This window comes from Cupressus sempervirens, chromosome 10 (genome assembly GCF_028749045.1).
Source record: "Cupressus sempervirens isolate cs-2001-9-10 chromosome 10, ASM2874904v1, whole genome shotgun sequence".
NCBI classification, from domain to species: domain Eukaryota; kingdom Viridiplantae; phylum Streptophyta; class Pinopsida; order Cupressales; family Cupressaceae; genus Cupressus; species Cupressus sempervirens.
In genome coordinates this window covers 787,296,196-787,314,737 of record NC_143127.1, presented here as the reverse complement: position 1 = coordinate 787,314,737, position 18,542 = coordinate 787,296,196, and the positions used below count along the sequence as shown (strand labels likewise).

The 18,542-nt window shown below is 34.6% G+C and overlaps 1 protein-coding gene across 1 annotated transcript; it reads right to left on the bottom strand.

The window, feature by feature from the left end:
* Nucleotides 1-1,470: 1,470 nt before the first annotated feature.
* On the bottom strand, nucleotides 1,471-7,771 carry LOC149536256 (uncharacterized). Its single transcript, XM_089807296.1, has 3 exons — nucleotides 7,622-7,771; nucleotides 6,595-7,530; nucleotides 1,471-5,426 (listed from the first exon to the last, which is right to left on the bottom strand). The coding sequence occupies exons 2-3, from the start codon at nucleotides 7,523-7,525 to the stop codon at nucleotides 1,723-1,725; spliced, it is 4,635 nt and encodes a 1,544-aa protein (XP_089663422.1). The 5' UTR covers nucleotides 7,526-7,530; nucleotides 7,622-7,771; the 3' UTR covers nucleotides 1,471-1,722.
* Between the last annotated feature and the right edge of the window lie 10,771 nt (nucleotides 7,772-18,542).

Here is an 18,542-nt window from a genome sequence, read left to right as displayed (position 1 = left end):
TAGCAAATATAAACCCTGAAGGCAAACAAAAATGACTACGTAGAGTGGTTGAAAACAAGGTGACTATGACTCACAAAGCCTAGAGAAAATAAAGCAAGTATGCTAAGAAGTGGAAATCAAGCCCTAATCAAATCAAGTATGCCAAGAAATGGAATTCAAGCCCTAATGTGGAAAAACCTATACAAAATTTACCCTAGTAATTTTCACACAAAAAAATTCTCTTCAAATAAAGAGTTTAGCTACGCTGGAATAAATGCTAAATTAATAACTAGTGAACGAAAACATCAGTATCAGATGTAAAATCAACTCAAACCAGGATCATTGACCATCAATTCCTTGATAGAAGAATTGTTTCCTCAACTCAGATTTTATGTGAATCATTCCTTCACCTACATTGGCAAATCTTATATCATAACTTAACTAAAAATTGCTTCACTTAAATTAAGTCTCCGGATCAAATAATTTATCAGCAATAAAGTTCTCTACATTGTAGGACCACAAATGACCAACAACTAGAAGCAATAGCGACAAATTACACATAACAGGCATGTTTGATTTTGTTTTTTCGATATAGGATTCAGTTACAAGGCAAGGGAAAGCAAATAAATTGAACAAATGCATGATATATCATCTTGTCATGAAACTCTAATATATTATGCAGTGTAATCAACCATGTGCACCTTTGAGAACAAGTAAATATTGGTAGGCAGACCTAAAATGAGAATGCACATACAATGAATTCAAGCACCACATGCAAACCGGGCAGAAATAAAAAGTGGCAACACAGCATTCTAATAATAGGATTTAGACACAATGTAAACAAAACCGATTTTCTTTCAAATAAATACAATTCCCTTAGATGTGCTATTTCATAGAAAAATATCATGCGAAACATTTTCCTCTCGAGAATTTCAAACGCTAAATTACAAAATTGTACCATAAAAGCCTCTTAAGCATCATCAGGTCTTGATCAAAACAAGTCCCAAGAGCAAATTTTGTTTACAACAAATCTGGCATCATATACAAGAATTCCACGATAGATACACCAACATTCTCAGAGTAGTTGAATGATTTAACACCATGTTTTGGGTCTAGCTTCTCCCTCAAATAACTGCATTTGTCTAACAAAGCACACCATCAATTATTTATTTATGTTCCAGCCAGTTCCCAAAAGAGTTCTTTATCTGTTACATTAAATCTTACCTTTCCAATCCTTGCTGATGACTTAATCATTCATGGATCTTTAAGGCATTATATATCATACCATGATCACACACTAATGACTTACTTACCTATAACACACTACAATTCCCATTAATCTTTTAAGTTAAATGTAAGGATAAATGTTGAAGGATGGATGCAAAATTACTTAACCTAATACATACCATACAAAATGATATACAACTAATAAAGGCTCTCTCACTAAATCAAGCTTTAGAAGCTCACACCAAAAACATTCACATGTAAATCTATGTTCAAAATATGGGCATGGCCATCATTGATTAAAGGGTGAAACAGGCAAGAAAAACTAGACTCCTTTCCTCTATTGCTAGAAAGAACAACTCGCTCGCTTTCTAGAAGAACTTCCAATTTTAGAAGTCGTGCTGAAAAGTTGCATAATTGAACAGAATCCCTTGGTCTTTTGGTGAAATTGGCACGGCAAACCATAAGTATACACAAAAACTTATGAGGATATGATGCTTTCTTTACAAAAGAGCTTCCTCAAGTACTAGAACTGAATAAATGATATGGTACATATCCCATAGAGCTTCTAATGTCGCCAACTATTTCATTACATTTCTCGAGAAGGTACATCATTTGATTGGAAATATCTGGTGGTTCAGGTGCTACTACACTATTTTGAGGGCCTACAACTGGCCCAGAATCACAACTTTCATTTTGAGAAAATCCAGATTTCATATCATTTATATCAGGCATATGCTCCTTGTCTAAGAGAAAAGTTACACGTATAGATTCCTTAATGTTAACATTCCCTGATTCATCAGGCTTTTTTAAGCAGGACTTCAATTGGATTAAAGGTGACGTGTAAGCCTCATTTAAGGGGCAATCATCAGATGCTTCTGCAGGCGTAGGTCTTTCAGATGGCAACAATGAACACAAAACATTCATGTCAGTATCTGGTAATTTAGGAGGTTCATCTTGAATATTTGCTTCCAACATATCCAACTTCACATCTGGCACTGCAAAAGGCACTTCTTGCCTAATGTTTCTTTCTTTGGACGCTTTGGAGTTACCTTGCAATGTCTCAGTCCCTTTGTTCTGTGATTCTGAACCACTCTGCAGCAAAGGAGCTTCCTTTGTTAGAGGAAACATTTGTTTAAGCTTAAATTTCACATTAGCTTGACCAAACAAGCTATTCTTCGTTGCATATTTATAAGCTGCTTCAGCATCTGACGTGCACCTAAAAACAACCCGAGCGCAGTTTGTCTGACAATATATTCTAGTTCCCGAGACATCTAATTGCCCAAATCTCACAAAGCGAGCTTTCAACTGTGCTTCTGATGGCAAGGCAAAACCGTGTGGAAATTTCATGGAGAGGGCCATTGGTTCCTCTGGGGTTTTACAGGAATCAGATGACTGGCTGGACCTCTTTTTATGTCGAACTGCCTCTCTCGAATCCCTTCCAGAAATGCCCGAATGTCTCTTCACACTCACTTTTGAACTAGACTTCTCAAGAGAGCTGTATGATTTCTTTGAGCTTTTTGAGCTTTTTGAATGACCATCAGACCAAGCAACATTTTGTTTCTTTTTACTTTCCTTTGCTTGCATGCCTGCTTCATTGGTTTGACTCATATTATTGGAAAGGTTAGTAACGGGCTCCAAGTTGGAGATGTCCTCGCTTGGTCTAGAGGCGTCCACACCATTAGCATCCACATTACCCAACAAAGACATTGAAGGCTTCTCAGCTGCCTTGTTCTCTTTCTTATCGTCTTCCATTCCAATGCCAGTAGAAGGCACAATATTCTCAGATGTATCTGCATATGATGAATCCTGAATATTCTCATACACTACAGACCTGAATCTCAAAAGAACACTACTTAAATCCACTTGGTGATCCCCGTAGAATGGACCTGTTGCAATCGACCTTAAATCCTTCACTAGTCGATGAAGAAGAAACTGGGAATCAACATTTCTCTCATAAAAATTGCACCCTTGATCTTGAACCAAAAGCAAATCTGAACATCCTTGATCATCCTCTTTAGATTCATCCCTCCCACCAAGATGAGAGGTATGAATACCATCGTATTTATTTGTATCCATATCCCCCACTGCTTGCTTGTCAGGTGAGTTCATATCCTGGTCACCAACAGTAACTGGCATTAGCTGACTGCTATTATTACATCGATCTTCTACATCTAATGATGCTGATGTTCCAGGTCTAATAAATCCTTCTGGCTTGCAGACAACTATGCGATCACGTGTGGGATTGAAATTTGGACTTGAGCAAACATCATTTGTTACTAAATCTGTGCCTGCAACAACATTAGTATCAGTGCTCAAGCTACTACCAAAATATGTGCTAGTTTCAGAGGCTAGAAAAGTAATGTCAACATTGTCCTTTGTTTGTGAACTGAGTTTATCAACATCAAATATAGCAGAATTACCATTAAAGTTGAGTTCAGATACTTTAGAGGTCCCTATTTCCTCATGAATCCCAATTTGACCATTAGTAACATCACTCAGATTGAGAAGATTTGCATCAACATCTTCTGATACATGTTTAAGGGAGCTATCTGATACCACATCCACTTCAATACTTGGAGCTTTCTGCTGAAGACTCAACTCACAGTTATCACTTAAATGTGTGGCATCCAAATGGAAATCATGGCATGTATCAAACTGCAGTTGATTACATGTCAGATTGGCACTATCATCTAAATTTTGAATATTCCCATTTGCTGTTAGTTCACTTTCCTCAGAAGCACCACTGTTGAAAAATGAGTGGTTCCCAGCATCTGCTAATGCTTCATTTGCACTTGTCAACCCAATTGATTCATCCACCTCAACATAATCTGATTTAGCTGAATGTCCTTTCTGTACCCTTGCATTTAAGATATTTCTTTCTGCATCAACTGTGTATGCTTTACTGCTTCCCGAATGAACACTTTGTTTCTCATGAACTAATTTGTCATTAGTTAATCCCTCTCTTCCAGCTTCAACAGTCTCCTCTGATAAGATGTTGCCCGCAGCCTCCTTCAAATACAGAAGATTACCACTCAAATTCTTCTCAACATGTAGAGCTTTTGCAGATTTTTTCTTTGATGAGGATTTAGTAACCCTTTTGTTGGATTTGACACCAAGAACTTTACCCCCTACAAGATCTTTCAAGAGAGAGTCATTCTTTGACTTGACTGCTTTTTTTGACACATGACCAGCTTCATCAGGAGAGGCATGTTCTGTAATTAAAAGGGGTCCAGTAAATAACTTTGTCTGTCCTGTTTGAGTTGTATCTTCAGACTCGGCACCAATCTGAACAGTCTTTCTACATTTCTTCTTTGGCAATGGTTTTTGTAGCTTTTCAGTTGCTTCATGCCGGGGAGCATCACTTTGTACAGATTGGATAGAGAAAGATTCCTTATTAAAATCATCAGAAGCCAATTTCATTCCAACTCTATTAGAAATCTCAAGATTGGTATCTGAAAGGCAATTGTACAATGTTTCAGTTTCACTTATCCTTCTTTTCAAAGCATGTTTATCCATGCTGTTATTTTTCTCCAGATGTAGAGTCAGCTCAGCAGTTTCATTTGTCCTTTCTTTTTTCTCTTGAAGATTGCGCTGACCTTTGTAAAATTCCTCCTTTGCCTTCTTCCTTCCTTCTGTTTGTTTTTTATTGACAGTATGGGCTTCCTTCTCCTGATGTGAGATCTGATCAATTGATTCCTTTTTCCTTCTTTTTACTTCTTGAATACCATGCCTTTCTCTGGGCAATCCCTGCTCTGTTTCCTTCCTTTCCTCTCTCTTTTCAACAGATTGGACTTCCAGATGTGGGGTATGATCATCATTTTTCCTTTTTCTTTTCTTTACTTCTTGGAGATCATGTCGTTCTCCTTGCAATCTATGGTCTGATTTCTTTCTATCTATTTTATTTTCAACAGCTAGAGCCTCCTCATGTTGGCTTCTCTTCTTAAATACATAATTACTAACATCATCAGTTTCCTCTGCGTCACCTAACAATGTTATTCCCTGATCAATTTTGAACTTTTTAATGCCATTTGGCACAGAGCCTTTGATTATAGAATTTTGTTTTCCATTAAGTATATCTCTATCTCGCCTTTTAAACAAATATGCATCTTCCTTTTCACTGGCTTGACCTTCAAGGATAGATTTCCCTTGTCCGCCAACTAGATTAGAATTTCCCTTTTGATCCTTCACAAAGAACTGAGAAACTGCCCCCCTAAGGTTACCTGATAAATTATAACAGTTTATAATCTTAGAGACAATACACAAATTCTGTCAATATAAATTAGCTGTTATAAACCAAATCAAACTAGACATTACAATTTCTAAATGTAAGACAATTCAGTCATTAAAAGGGCTCTAATTAAAGTTCAATCCATAATTTCTTCACGACCAACATTAATTTGGTCAGATTGTATACCAGGTTGACAAAATTGCATTTCCAAGAACTTGATTTTGTCATTATTTTAATAAGTTGGCTGGGTGAAAAGTCATTTGTGACAGAATGTCTGTCCAAAAGATGCTATTTGCCATTGAAATTGATTAAATTGAAGGTTACATATCCAAACAGATGCAACGAAAGTAGACAAAGGATAGATGTTTACAAACAAAACGAAAACTGGCTGGCAGAAATACATCAGTGCCACACTGTGACCGGCATTCATCCAAACAGATACAAGGAGAGTAGACTAAGTCTAGATGTTTACCTACACAATGTATACTGGCTAGATAAAAGAAATAGATCAGTGCCGCACTGTGACTTCTGGCAATTTTGGAGTGCATGACAATATTGTTATGATACTAGGACATCCATTACATTTTTTAGGTTATTTCCGTGACATGTCCTTTCCAAAACATCCATTTAGTTGAAATTCTGTTAATAATGACTAACATGTTCACAATAAAGATAGAAACAAAACATCTATCTAAATGTAACTCTTTCCACTGAGGGTTAATAGGTCACAATGAAGATAGCCGCCAAATAATTAAGGCAAGTTATTTCCCATTCAAATGTAAAGTTTATATATTCATCAAACATGGCACAAAAAACAACCCCAAAACTTTCTCACCAGGTTCAATCCATCCGCCAGAAACACAATACACAAAAAAAAATGCATTCACAGACAAATAATTTATATACACCTTTTTGTAGATTCCCCTGGATCTGATTACAAAAGTGATTCAAAGTCCAATTTATCTTTAATACATTTTCCAATTTTTTGGAATGCAGAGCCAAAGCATGTAAAGATAGGTAATTTTCCAAGACATATTTAGCACAGCAACCAGACCATAAAATTTGGTATCATGGTTTACAAGAAGATTAATCCAAAACATCTCGACCTTCACATTGAGAAACAAGAACAAAATAGAACACAACTAACATTTCCACCTTACCTTCTTCGCTACAACGAAATTGCTGATCAGAATCGGCGCTAATTTCCAAAACATTCCCAGGCCTTCTCTGTACAATCCCCAAGTCTTCTCGATAGTTTGCAGAGACTGGGATTGCTGTTGCTGCTCGATATGCCCTCACTTCACCAGCAAGCTTGATACCCGCAACAGTCCTGTTCTCCCCACACCAAGGAGATATTGCCATCTTCTTCACAAAATCAAGCATCTGCTCAGGCTTAAAACCATTCCTAGCCTCCTTTACGAGCCTATCAGGATATACAACAGGCTGTTCCCACCCTGGCACCAAGACTTCAACATAGCCCTCCTTGACTGAACCATAATTGAACTTATTCCTGCAATTACACATCATACCCAATGCAGCTCGCCTGTGCAATTCATCTACAGCATCCTCAACAGCCTCAACAAAACTTTTCGAAGCCGTCTGCTTCGACTTCTCCCTAAATGTGGGCTCAAATGGAATCAAATTAGACTCAACAAACCATCCAAAAGTGGCATCGCCAAAAAAAGCCACAAGCACATGACCACTTCTGCGTGACCTTTTGGCCGTGGCGGTGGCAAGCGCAGGGTTAAAAATTTGGCCAGGCCACCATGGATGTGACTTCACCTTTCCCCACACCATATCTCCTTCTCTAAACTTCGAAACCCTAGAAACCCTTGAATCAGTAGACAGTGAAGAATCGTCAATTTTACTCTCAGCCTCGATTTGGGTATTGGAATCTGGCGCTTTTCGCTTGGTGGGTTTTCCTCCTTTTCTGATCAAAACCTTACCAATTGGCAGGGCATCTTCATCTTCATCCTCCACCTCAGTAACTCTACCTTTTTTCTTTTTATGGTCGGAAGTTCGAGTCCCTCCGGCCTTCTGGCCAGATGATATTTTCCTAATATTGCTATTATTATCCTGGAGGAAATTCATGGCCCCTGATGATGATGGCAGAGATGAATACATTGCTATTATTAAAAGCGTCTATTTTTGAAACACTATCTTTTGCTACCGCAATAAAACCCATACCTTTGCATTTATAAGGTCCACAGTGGTCATGTGCAGTGCAGAGCTCTTGAAAACAAATCAATATGAAGTGAATCTGAACAGCTGTTTTTCTCCTCTGTCGAACTCCTCGCTCGCCCTCTTCGATTGGGAGGAAAATAAAATGTTTTTTTTCGCTATTTTACGAGGTATATTTCACTTCAAATAGCCGCCGCCTCTTGATCTTATGAAGAGATTTCGGATAGTGTTTTAATCCTTTCGGCTATTCATTTTGAACCAAAATTAAAATAAAATACTAATTATCTTTGAGCTAAGAAAAATAAAATACTAATTATCTTTGAGCTAAGATATTGATTTGAGAAAATTTATTAATATAATTGGCTTAAAAAAAAAATTATGTCAATGGTGTGGCCTTCGTCGGTGGGTTCAAGTGGTGTGGTCTTCGTTGGTTGGTAGCTCACAGGCCTCAAGCCTCAAGTTTGAACCCTCAATCAAAAAGAAAGAAAACTATATTTTAAGTTCTTTACTTTGTTATTATTAGTTCTTTCTTATAGACAGATTATAAGTGTATGCATTGGATGTAATTAGTTTTCTATGTTGGACAATTTATGCACATGTTTTTATAATCTAAATAATTGTCTTTAAGTATTAATTTAAAATGGTAATAGTCATTGCATAATTTTTTATGTATTGTTTATTTAAGGAATTTTAATGATTTGCAACAATCTCAAAAATATAAAGTTTTTATAGTACAAATTCTTATAAATTAGATGCAAGTTTTCACATATCTTATCACTATGAATCTAATAATGAATGGAAAGAACATTGTTGGTGAGTTCATTAAAAATGATATCATCTTATTGAACACACATTTAATTTTTGGGGTCCCTTGATCCTTTGAATTAGTACTTTATGCACCTACATTTGTATGTTAAATTTTATTTCTTTAGACTTGTGTGCCATTTTGTTATGTGTTCCTTTGCTTTCTTAGCAATTTTAGAGACAACATATAACATAACCAATGTCTATTTAATACCTAAATTCTTCAATGTGCAATCATACTCATTGATCTCTAAGCCATGTTGCTTATTTGTGACCAACACTTAATCATTTTCTAGGCAGAATTGGTCGGTCATCACCGTGACCGAGCCATCTAATGAAGGTCGAGTATTCATGGACTTGTTTAAACTTCGGTACAAGTGGAGCAAGTCTAAGGCTGTCAAGCACCCCATTATGGACTGAGTCTTAGTATATGTCGAGTAAAGATAAAGGAATTTGAGCAAAGCAAGGATGGTATATGTCGAGTGGATTAGTTACTTTCAAGCATACATAAACCAAGAAATAGCATGAATATCAGTTATTATCGAGCGTCAGGATATTCAAGTGCCAAGTAAACTAGTTTTGACATATGTGTTTGTGACGGCACAAACACTTATGTAAATCGTTTTGGCCAACTTCTATGTGAAATTTTTGGACTATGGAGATAGCTAAGGAGGTAATCACATATTTTGTCAGAAGACATCAATCCCTAGGAAGGCAGAGTGACCAATTAGAAAATTATAAGGGGTAAGCAACAAAAGGGAGAACTCTAGATCGTTGATCATGATCTAGAACCTTCTCTAGTTGTCTATTTAAGAAGAGATCAAGACCTAAATCATAAGGATGATCGTGTATGTGCGAGAAGGTCAAGAACATAGTGAAGGAAGGATAAGTTTGATGATTAGATAAATGGTTTACATTGCATGCATGTGCTAAATGGATAACTGGTTAAGATCTATTTATGTTGATCTTTGTTGATAAGTTGATTAAATTTTTTAATCTGATATATTATTGATCCACCCCCCAATAATCTTGGACCTTAAGTATATTAACACAAAAGAATATGCAGTGTATAATCTTATGCCATGTGAGATTGGTGGTTGGACTATTTTCTAATGTTTGTAAATCGTGTATGTAACCAGTTGAAAGGTTTATTTAAGCATCTTCAATCCTAAATTAAAATATTAGTATAACTCGTATCTATTTATATTTCTACATTTATTATGTCTAACTAAAAATCCAATTTTATGGATTTCTTTATGAAAATCTCCTTATTTCTTATTGTGTGATTCAAGTTCGGTTCAAACCGAAAAAGTTGTCTTTCAAGGAGCTATTTATGCCTATATCATGAGGTTCATAAGGCTTGTTTCAAAATTGAGGATAACATATATGCCTAATTCTTAGAGTTGGTAGTAAGAGTTGTTTAGAAGAATAAGTATTGATTTACCCCCTAACCTTGGAAAACTATAGTAAAGGAATATATAAACAAAATACTAATTTTTTTTCATTGTCAAGAAAATAATATACTCGTCAAAACAAAAAATATGGCATGAAATTTAATAGTAACCCTTTTCCTTGTTTCACAAATAGTCCCAAAGGTAAGTTTCTTAATGTCTTGACTTAGCAAGAGGCCACAAAATTTTCCCTTTACCAATATCTAAATAGGAAATAAAATAGAACATCATACCATAACATAAAATATTTAGACCTTTTTATATTATGTGTGTGCTTTATAAAGCACTCGCAAGAGGATTTAGAAGGTTTGTGTTCAAACTTGGAAACCCAAGCATGAAAAGGTTTAGATTCTTACTATTTGAATGATTTCTTGATGCAATGGTGACCAAAGGATCTAATATATAACAATTTTATAAAGAACCCTAATAGTAACTTATACAACTAAGAATTAGAAAAGTGCAATCAAACAATTATTGCATATTACAACCAACCTTACTTTTAATGCCATGCTTGAAAAGAAATAAAGTTTGGGCCAAGAAATGCTTCTTTCAATAAAACTTGAATTTTATCCCTACTACTCCTCACAACATCATTTTTGTATCAATAAATAGCCTTTGGCCTTGACATTTAGTAAGAAAAATATGATTTTACAAGTAAAATCTATTTCCATTCAACCTAGTGAATGGCATAGTTCTCTCTAAAAACTAGCATAAATTTCCTCTTCAAAAACTTCCTTCAGCCAAGATTCAAAGTAAACACTATCTTTACGTTTTTGAAATCTACATAAAACTTCCTTCCTTCTTGCAAATATAGGACTTTAAAAGTGATGCTATATAATATCATTATTGAGAATTATTAAATGATTTCGATCAAGAGGTCATATATCATATAGATACAAAGCAAATAAATTTAAATTAACCATACATTGATAGATCAATATAATCCAAGGATCAAAACAAGTTTTAAATCAATTGAGAATAATCAATATTAATCCTATTGGAATTTTCTAGTACTTAAGTGATGGCGATCCTCAAAATTCACCACATGCTACAGGTCACATCATATCTTAGCAACTATCCATATATCCTAATATTTACTCTACCAATTGTTTATGACTATTTCATGTTTGAAATATAAGAGGAGTAACTGAGAGGGGAGGGGTGAATCAGTTATCACAAAAATAAATCCTAGATCCCTTAGATGTCAAAATAAATCAAACTCTATGAAAACTCAACTCTGTTGAAACTCGACAAACACATAAAAAAGTGATGTCAGTCGATAAACACTGAAATAGCTCAGCAAATGCTTAACATGAAAATCTTAAGATATTATATGTGGTTAATATTACTTTAACTTAGTTGAAAACACATAAGAGAAATAGCATGACCACAATTGACACCAAGATTTAATGTGGAAACCCAATTTGGGAAAAACCACCAATTGCAACTAGTTACTGATTTTCTCTCTTCTAGAGTGAGCTTTGTTAGGTGTGACCCTATTAGAGGATTTCATCACCCTATTAGGAGTGGCCTTGTTAGAGTTCTTTAGACAATTCAATAGAAATTCCACCTTGTTAGAGGATTTACAAATAGTTGTTAGGCTAACTTTGTTAAGAGATTTAGATCACTTCTACAATGGTTAGAGAATAACAATGAGATGACCTGATTTCTAATGCAAATGAATTATTGATTATAGATCTCAATTCTAGCTTGTATACTTGATCCTTTTTGATCGAATGAATCTTTGCATCTCAACAAGGATATTCTGCTTATCCTTCTAATTCGCTTCCTCTTAGCATCATCAAATCTTCAATTATGTTCCACACATTCAATCCTCAACTCGACCTTATATTTATATCTTACATATTGTCAAGTTGGCTTGAATACAACTTAGAATAATTAATATTCATCTTCTCAATTGGCTAGAACCAATAGACAATTCAATTGAACTCAATATGCCAAAACAAGAAAATCCTTTGTTAGTCGACCCAGCTTGGTAGATACTAATCAAAGTGATTTTCCTATGTTAACCAAGTGAACTCAGTTAACACTACATATTTAAAAAGTTACTTTGGTAGCTGACTGAGCTTGGTTAACACTGGTTCCATCCAACTTTTTCTTCATTAACCGAGTGAGCTCGGCTAACACTAAACTTCTGCGAACTTTCCTTTGTCGCCTGAGTGAACTCGATAGACACTATCTTCTGAACTAGGAAAACTCTAGAATGCTCAGCAAACACAGGAAATTATCTTCAATGCCCAAGTGAGCTCAGCATACATTGACTGACAATGATATGACATTTTTTGTAACATCAAAGACAATACACAATTAACCAATTATTTCCAACAATCTCCCTCTTTGGTATTAATGGAAACACAACATGTCATAATGCAATGAAATTTTAGAGAAAGACTAACGTAAGGAAAATATTCTTAGTTTCATTATGATTATCATCCATGAGAACTCCCTCTATCAGTGTGAACTCCTTCTGCCTTCAGTTTCTCCCTCTATCATAAAACTTCTACCTTCAACATCATCTTCTAATAGCAAACAGTATGTTTGATATCAGACCTATTTCATTCTACCTTTTTGACATCTCTTTCTCTTTATAAAATTTCTATGAGGTGTGACAATAAACTTCTCCCACTTTGACATCTTATGCCAAAGACAATATTCAATGAATATCAATGTACCTCATGTATTGTTTCATTTGCAATATGCCCTTTCTCAACAATGCATTAACTAAATGATCTTCAACATGCTCTAGTTGATGAATCATTAAACTTCATTTAGTGAGCTTCAGATAGGGTAATGATCCCTAGCTTACCTCTTAGATACAAACATGCATCCTTAGGTAATGGCTTAGTGAATATGTCTACAATTTGTTCTTTAGTATTCACATATTCCAATCTTACCTCTTTATCTTGTACCAATTCTCTCAAAAAATGATATTTATAGCAATGTGTTTTATTTCGATATGCATCACTAGATTCTTTGATATATTAATTGCACTAGCGTTATCACACTATATAACTATTGGATCCTTAATCTCTACCTTCACACCTACCAACAATTGTTTGAACCAAACAATATTAGAACAAGTAACTACTGTTGCCACATATTTTGCCTCTATTGTGGACTAAGAAATACAATTATGTTTCTTGCTTGTCCAAGACACTAGTATTTTATCAAGAAAGAATGCTCCACCACAAGTGCTCTTTCTGTCATTAATATTTCTTGCCCAATCAACATCTATGAATACTTTTAAATCCAAATTGCCTCCTTTATTGTACCATAAACCACAGTCTTTAGTACCTTTAAGATATCTCATGATTCTTTTGATTGCCATCATGTGATTATCTTTGGGATTTGCTAAGAATCTTGCCACCATACCAACTGCTAATGCAATATAAGGCCTTGTATGCACTACATATTTCAATTTTCCAATCATTGGTTTGTATGTGGTCTGATCTTCTTCCTTGGAATCATCATTTTTAGAAAGCCTATGTCTAGTAGACATAGGAGTTCCAACTGGTCTCGAGTCTTCCATTCCAAATTTCTTTAGTATCTCCTTGATATATTTAGATTGAGTAATGTAGATACCATCTTTCTTCTACTGGATCTACAATCCAACAAAATTTTTTATCTCTCCCAACATAGATATCTCAAATTTTTTACTCATTTCTTCTGAAAATGCCTTCCACAAGTCATCATTTTCTATGAATAAAGTGTCTTCACGAATATTTTTGCCAACACAATCTTCTTATTTGGTCATTCTTTGATATACAGACTACTATTATCATTTGTTCTTTGAAAACCAATTTGTATCAAGTAGTTATGAAGTCTTTCATACCAAGCTCTAGGAGCTTACTTAAGACCATAAATGCTTTGTGTAATTTGCAAACCATGTCTCTTTTGCTAGGATCTACAAAACCTTCAGATTATTCTATGTAGACTTCCTCATCAAGAATTCTATTCAAGAATGTAGATTTTACATCCATTTGATAAACCTTAAATCCTTTATGAGTTGCATATGCTAGTAAAGTTCTAACACCTTATAATCTTGCAACAGGAGCAAAAGTTTCACCATAATCAATACCTTCTTCTCGAGAATAACCTTTACATACTAACCCTGCTTTGTTTATGAAAACTTCTCTATCTTAATTTAGCTTATTTCTGAATACCCACTTTATGCCAATTACATTTTTATCCTTGGGTCTAGGAACAAGAGTCCAATTTTTGTTCTTCTCTATCTATTCTATTTCCCCATTCATTACTTCAATCCAACTTTTATTATCCAAAGCATCTTTAACATTTCTAGGTTCAAATTCAGCATGTAAACATGTACCTTTAAATGTGTTTCTTATCATTGTTCCATTTGACTTGTCTCCAATGATCTAATCAGGTGCATGATGCCTTCTGACATATCTTTCTAGCACTGATACTTTGGATTTGGAGTTTGTTTCACTGATTTTTTCATGATCTTATGGATTAGTTTGGGTCCCATTGTCTGTAACTCAGGTCCACTATACTTAATTTTCTCTAGTAACAGCTCGGTAGCTTTTGACTACGACTCGATTCCTTTAGACTATGACTCAGGTTGCACCGATTGCAACTTGGTAGCTTTTGGAGATTTTGGGGATTCGAGAGGTGAGGCCTCCTATCTTCTAGATAGATTTGGCAAAGTATCAGGTTCATAGTAAACATATCTTCTTTAATTCTCAGGCTCTTTGTTGTTTTCTTCTTCACTCTTTTTTGCAAACTCATCAATTCTCACATTTGCACTTTCTATAATTTTATAAGTAGACAAATTCAAACATTTGTATGCTTTATTTCTGTAGGAGTATCCTAGGAATATACCTTCATCACCTTTGACATCAAATTTACCCATCCTAGATTCTTTCAAGATATAACATTTGCTGCCAAATACTTTCAAGTAACTTACATTAGATTTGTAGCCATACCATAGTTCATAAGGAGTTTGATTTGAGTCTTCCTTCAACTATACTCTGTTCAAGGTATGCATTGTAGTGCTATTTGCTTCCTTCCAATATTTGATTGCAACATTCTTTTCTCTCATCAATGTTCTTGCACAATCCATGATGAATCTATTCCTTCTTTTGGCTATACCATTTTGCTGAGGTGTACCAAGGGCTAATACTTGTCTCTTAATTCCTTTTTCAATGCAACATTCATTAACCTCGTTGGAAATGAATTCACCATCTCTGTTTGATTTCAAACATTTTAGCTTCTTTCTAGTTTCTTTTTTTACCCTTGCCAGATACCACTTAAATTTTTGAAAAACTTCAAATTTTTCTTTTAGATACATTATAGTCATCATTCTAGAATAATCATCAACAAACAAAATGAAAAAATTATCTCCACATAAACTCTCTATTCTAATAGGTCCACATAATTCTATATGTAAAAACTCTAAGACTTCTTTAGAATGATAGTTCTTTCTTTTGAAACTAGTTTTTCCCATCTTACCAATTTGACAATTTTTACATAGTGCCATATCAGGTTTTCTTAAGCTAGGAATACCTCTCACTCTTCTATTTTTCTTATCTTGACTAGGTTATCAAAGTTCACATGACATAATCTTTTGTGCCATAACCAACTTTCTTCTACTTGAGTAATAAAACATGAACTTTCATTGAGATCTAGATAGAATAGATTACCTTTTGTTTGTTTGCTAGATCCAATCAGATTTCATTTTCCATCTAGCAACTTGGCCTTCCCATTCATAAATTCTACCTTGAATCCAATGTTATTGAACTATTCCACACTTAGTAGATTATGCTTTAGTCCTTCAACCTAATAAGCATTGTCACATCTAAGTTCATTGGTTAATGAGATACACCCTTTTCCCTTTATGCAACAAGGTTCATTGTTTCCAAATCTCACACTACCATCATAATGTTCCATGTGCTCAAACTTTGTTTTGTCTCTAATCATATGATGTGAGCAACCACTATCAATAATCCATGTATCATTTTTGCTAACATGAGAGATAAGTGCCATTTTATCTCCTTCATCATCACATTTATCTTTTACAACAATATATACCATTTCATCTTCACTGTTATCAGAATCTTTAGCCATAAAACAAGATTTCTTACCTTTTTCCTTGTTGTCCTTGTATTTTTTGAATTCCTTGTTGCCTTTATACTTATTGTTTTTGTTTTCATTCTTGTCTTCTTTGTTTGGGCACCTTGCAACAATGTGACCAACTTATTCACAAGAAAAATAGATTAGAGGAATCTTACCTTTGTACTTTCCTCTACCTTTGGAATATTTCCTTGTAAGTAGGGCTTCAACAACTTCAAGATCATTGTCTGAACTTTCTTCTTCTTCACTTCCTGATTGACTAGTTTTTGATTTCTTACCCCTTTTCTTAACTGAAGCTTTGCTTCAAATGCAAACTCAATACCTTTGGAACTAGGGACATAGTTGTCATAGTTATCCAACTCAAAAGTTGTCAATCTTCCAACTAGAGCATCCAAAGTTATTTTTCTATTTGGATCACATCTCATCTCTTGAATAATAGACACTCTAATTGCATAGATAGGAAGAAGGGTTTTGAGTACCTTGCTTACAACTATTTTTCATCAATATCTCCTTTAGATGCTTTGATTGCACTCACACTTGTTTTAATTCTCTCAACATATTTTGCAATATTTTCATCTTCTCTCATCTTCATTTGATCAAATTGTTCTCTAAGACTTTTGGCTTTAGTTCTTCTTATACTATCATTTCCTCTATAGATGGCTTTCAATTTGATCTACATACTAGAAACTATAGTACAACTTTTGACTTCATCAAATTTAGCATAATTAAGAGCAGAAGCAATGTTAATCATCATGATGTTATGACTTTTCTTTTTTCAACAATTTCTTCAACTAATAATGCTCCAATAGGAGTCTTGTATTCTTCATCAAGATATTTTCAACTTGAATCACTGATAGTTGCCATATGCAACCTCATAAGTCCTTGTCATGCTACAAAGTTGTCTTAGTTTGACTTGGAAATCTCTCTTTTGTAAGATATCTTGATCTTTAGCTCTAGTCCTTAAAACCTTCTCCACAAGCACCAAAAGATCTGATACCAATTGTTAGAAATATAAAAGGAGTAATTGAGAGGGGAGGGATGAATTAGTTACCACAAAAAAAATCCCAGATCCCTTAGATGTCAATATAAATCAAGCTCTGTGAAAACTCAACTCTGTTGAAACTTGGCAAACACATAGAAAAATGTTGTCACTCAGTAAACATTGAAATAGCTCGAGAAATTCTTAACATGAAAATCTTAAGATATTATCTGTGGTTAATATTACTTTAACTTAGTTACAAACACATAAGAGAAATAACATGAACATAATTGACACTAAGATTTAACATGGAAACCCAATTTGGGAAAAACCACCAATTGCAACTAGTTACTGATTTTCACTCTTTTGGAGTGAGCCCTATTAGGAGCCAACCTTGTTAAAGGTTACAAAATACACTGTTAGGTGTGACCCTATTAGAGGATTTAATCACCCTGTTAGGAGTGGCCTTGTTAGAGGTCTTTAGACAATTCAATAGAAATGTCACCTTGTTAAAGGATTTACAAATAGTTCATTAGGCTAACTACATTAAGAGATTGAGATCATTGCTACAATGGTTAGAGAGTAGCAATGAGATGACCTAATTTATGATGCAACTAAATTGTTGATTACATATCTCAATTCTAGCTTGTATACTTGATCCTTCTTTATCGAATGTATCTTTGCATCTCAACAAGGATATTCTGCTTATCCTTCTAATTCACTTCCTCTTAGCATCATCAAATCTTCAATTATGTTCCATATATTCAACCCTCAACTTGATCTTATATTTATATCTTACATATTGTCAAATCAGCTTGAATACAACTTAGAATATTAATATTCATCTTATCAGTCGGCTAGAACCAACAAACAATTCAATTGAACTCAATATGCCAAAATAGGAAAATCCTTTATTAGTCAATCTAGCTTGGTAGATAATAGCTCAAAGCAATTTTCCTATGTTAACCAAGTGAACTCATTTAACATTGCATATTCACAAAGTTTCTTTGGTAATTGAGTGAGCTCAGTTAATACTGGTTCCATCCAACTTTTCCTTCATTAACCGAGTGAGCTCGGTTAACACTCAACTTCCACAAACTTTCATTTTTTGCCTGAGTGAACTTGGTAGACATTGTCTTCTAAACTAGGTAAACTTTGGAATGCTTAGTAGACACAGGAAACTGTCTTCAATGCCTGAGTGAGCTTGACATACACTAACTGGCAATGATATGACATTTTGTGTAACATCAAAGACAATACACAATTAACCAATTATTTCCAATAGGTAGGATGCCCTTTCTAAAATTAAGGATGCTACAAATAATGATCTCTAAATCTAGGGAAGTGTTGAAAAATAAAATTTCTAACATGGCTAGATTAATCTCCTGACCTAAGGCTCTAATATAAGTTCTTAATATCTCCTTAAAAAATTTTGTTTGTCTACCATTGTCCTTCCATATAGTATGGTGTCATCCACAAATTTTTGATGATTCGTAGGGTCTATGTTTCTCGTAATACTTATACCTTGGAGGTTCCCTTCCTCTCTTACCCTAATTATCGATCTCCCTAGAGCCTCTTCCAT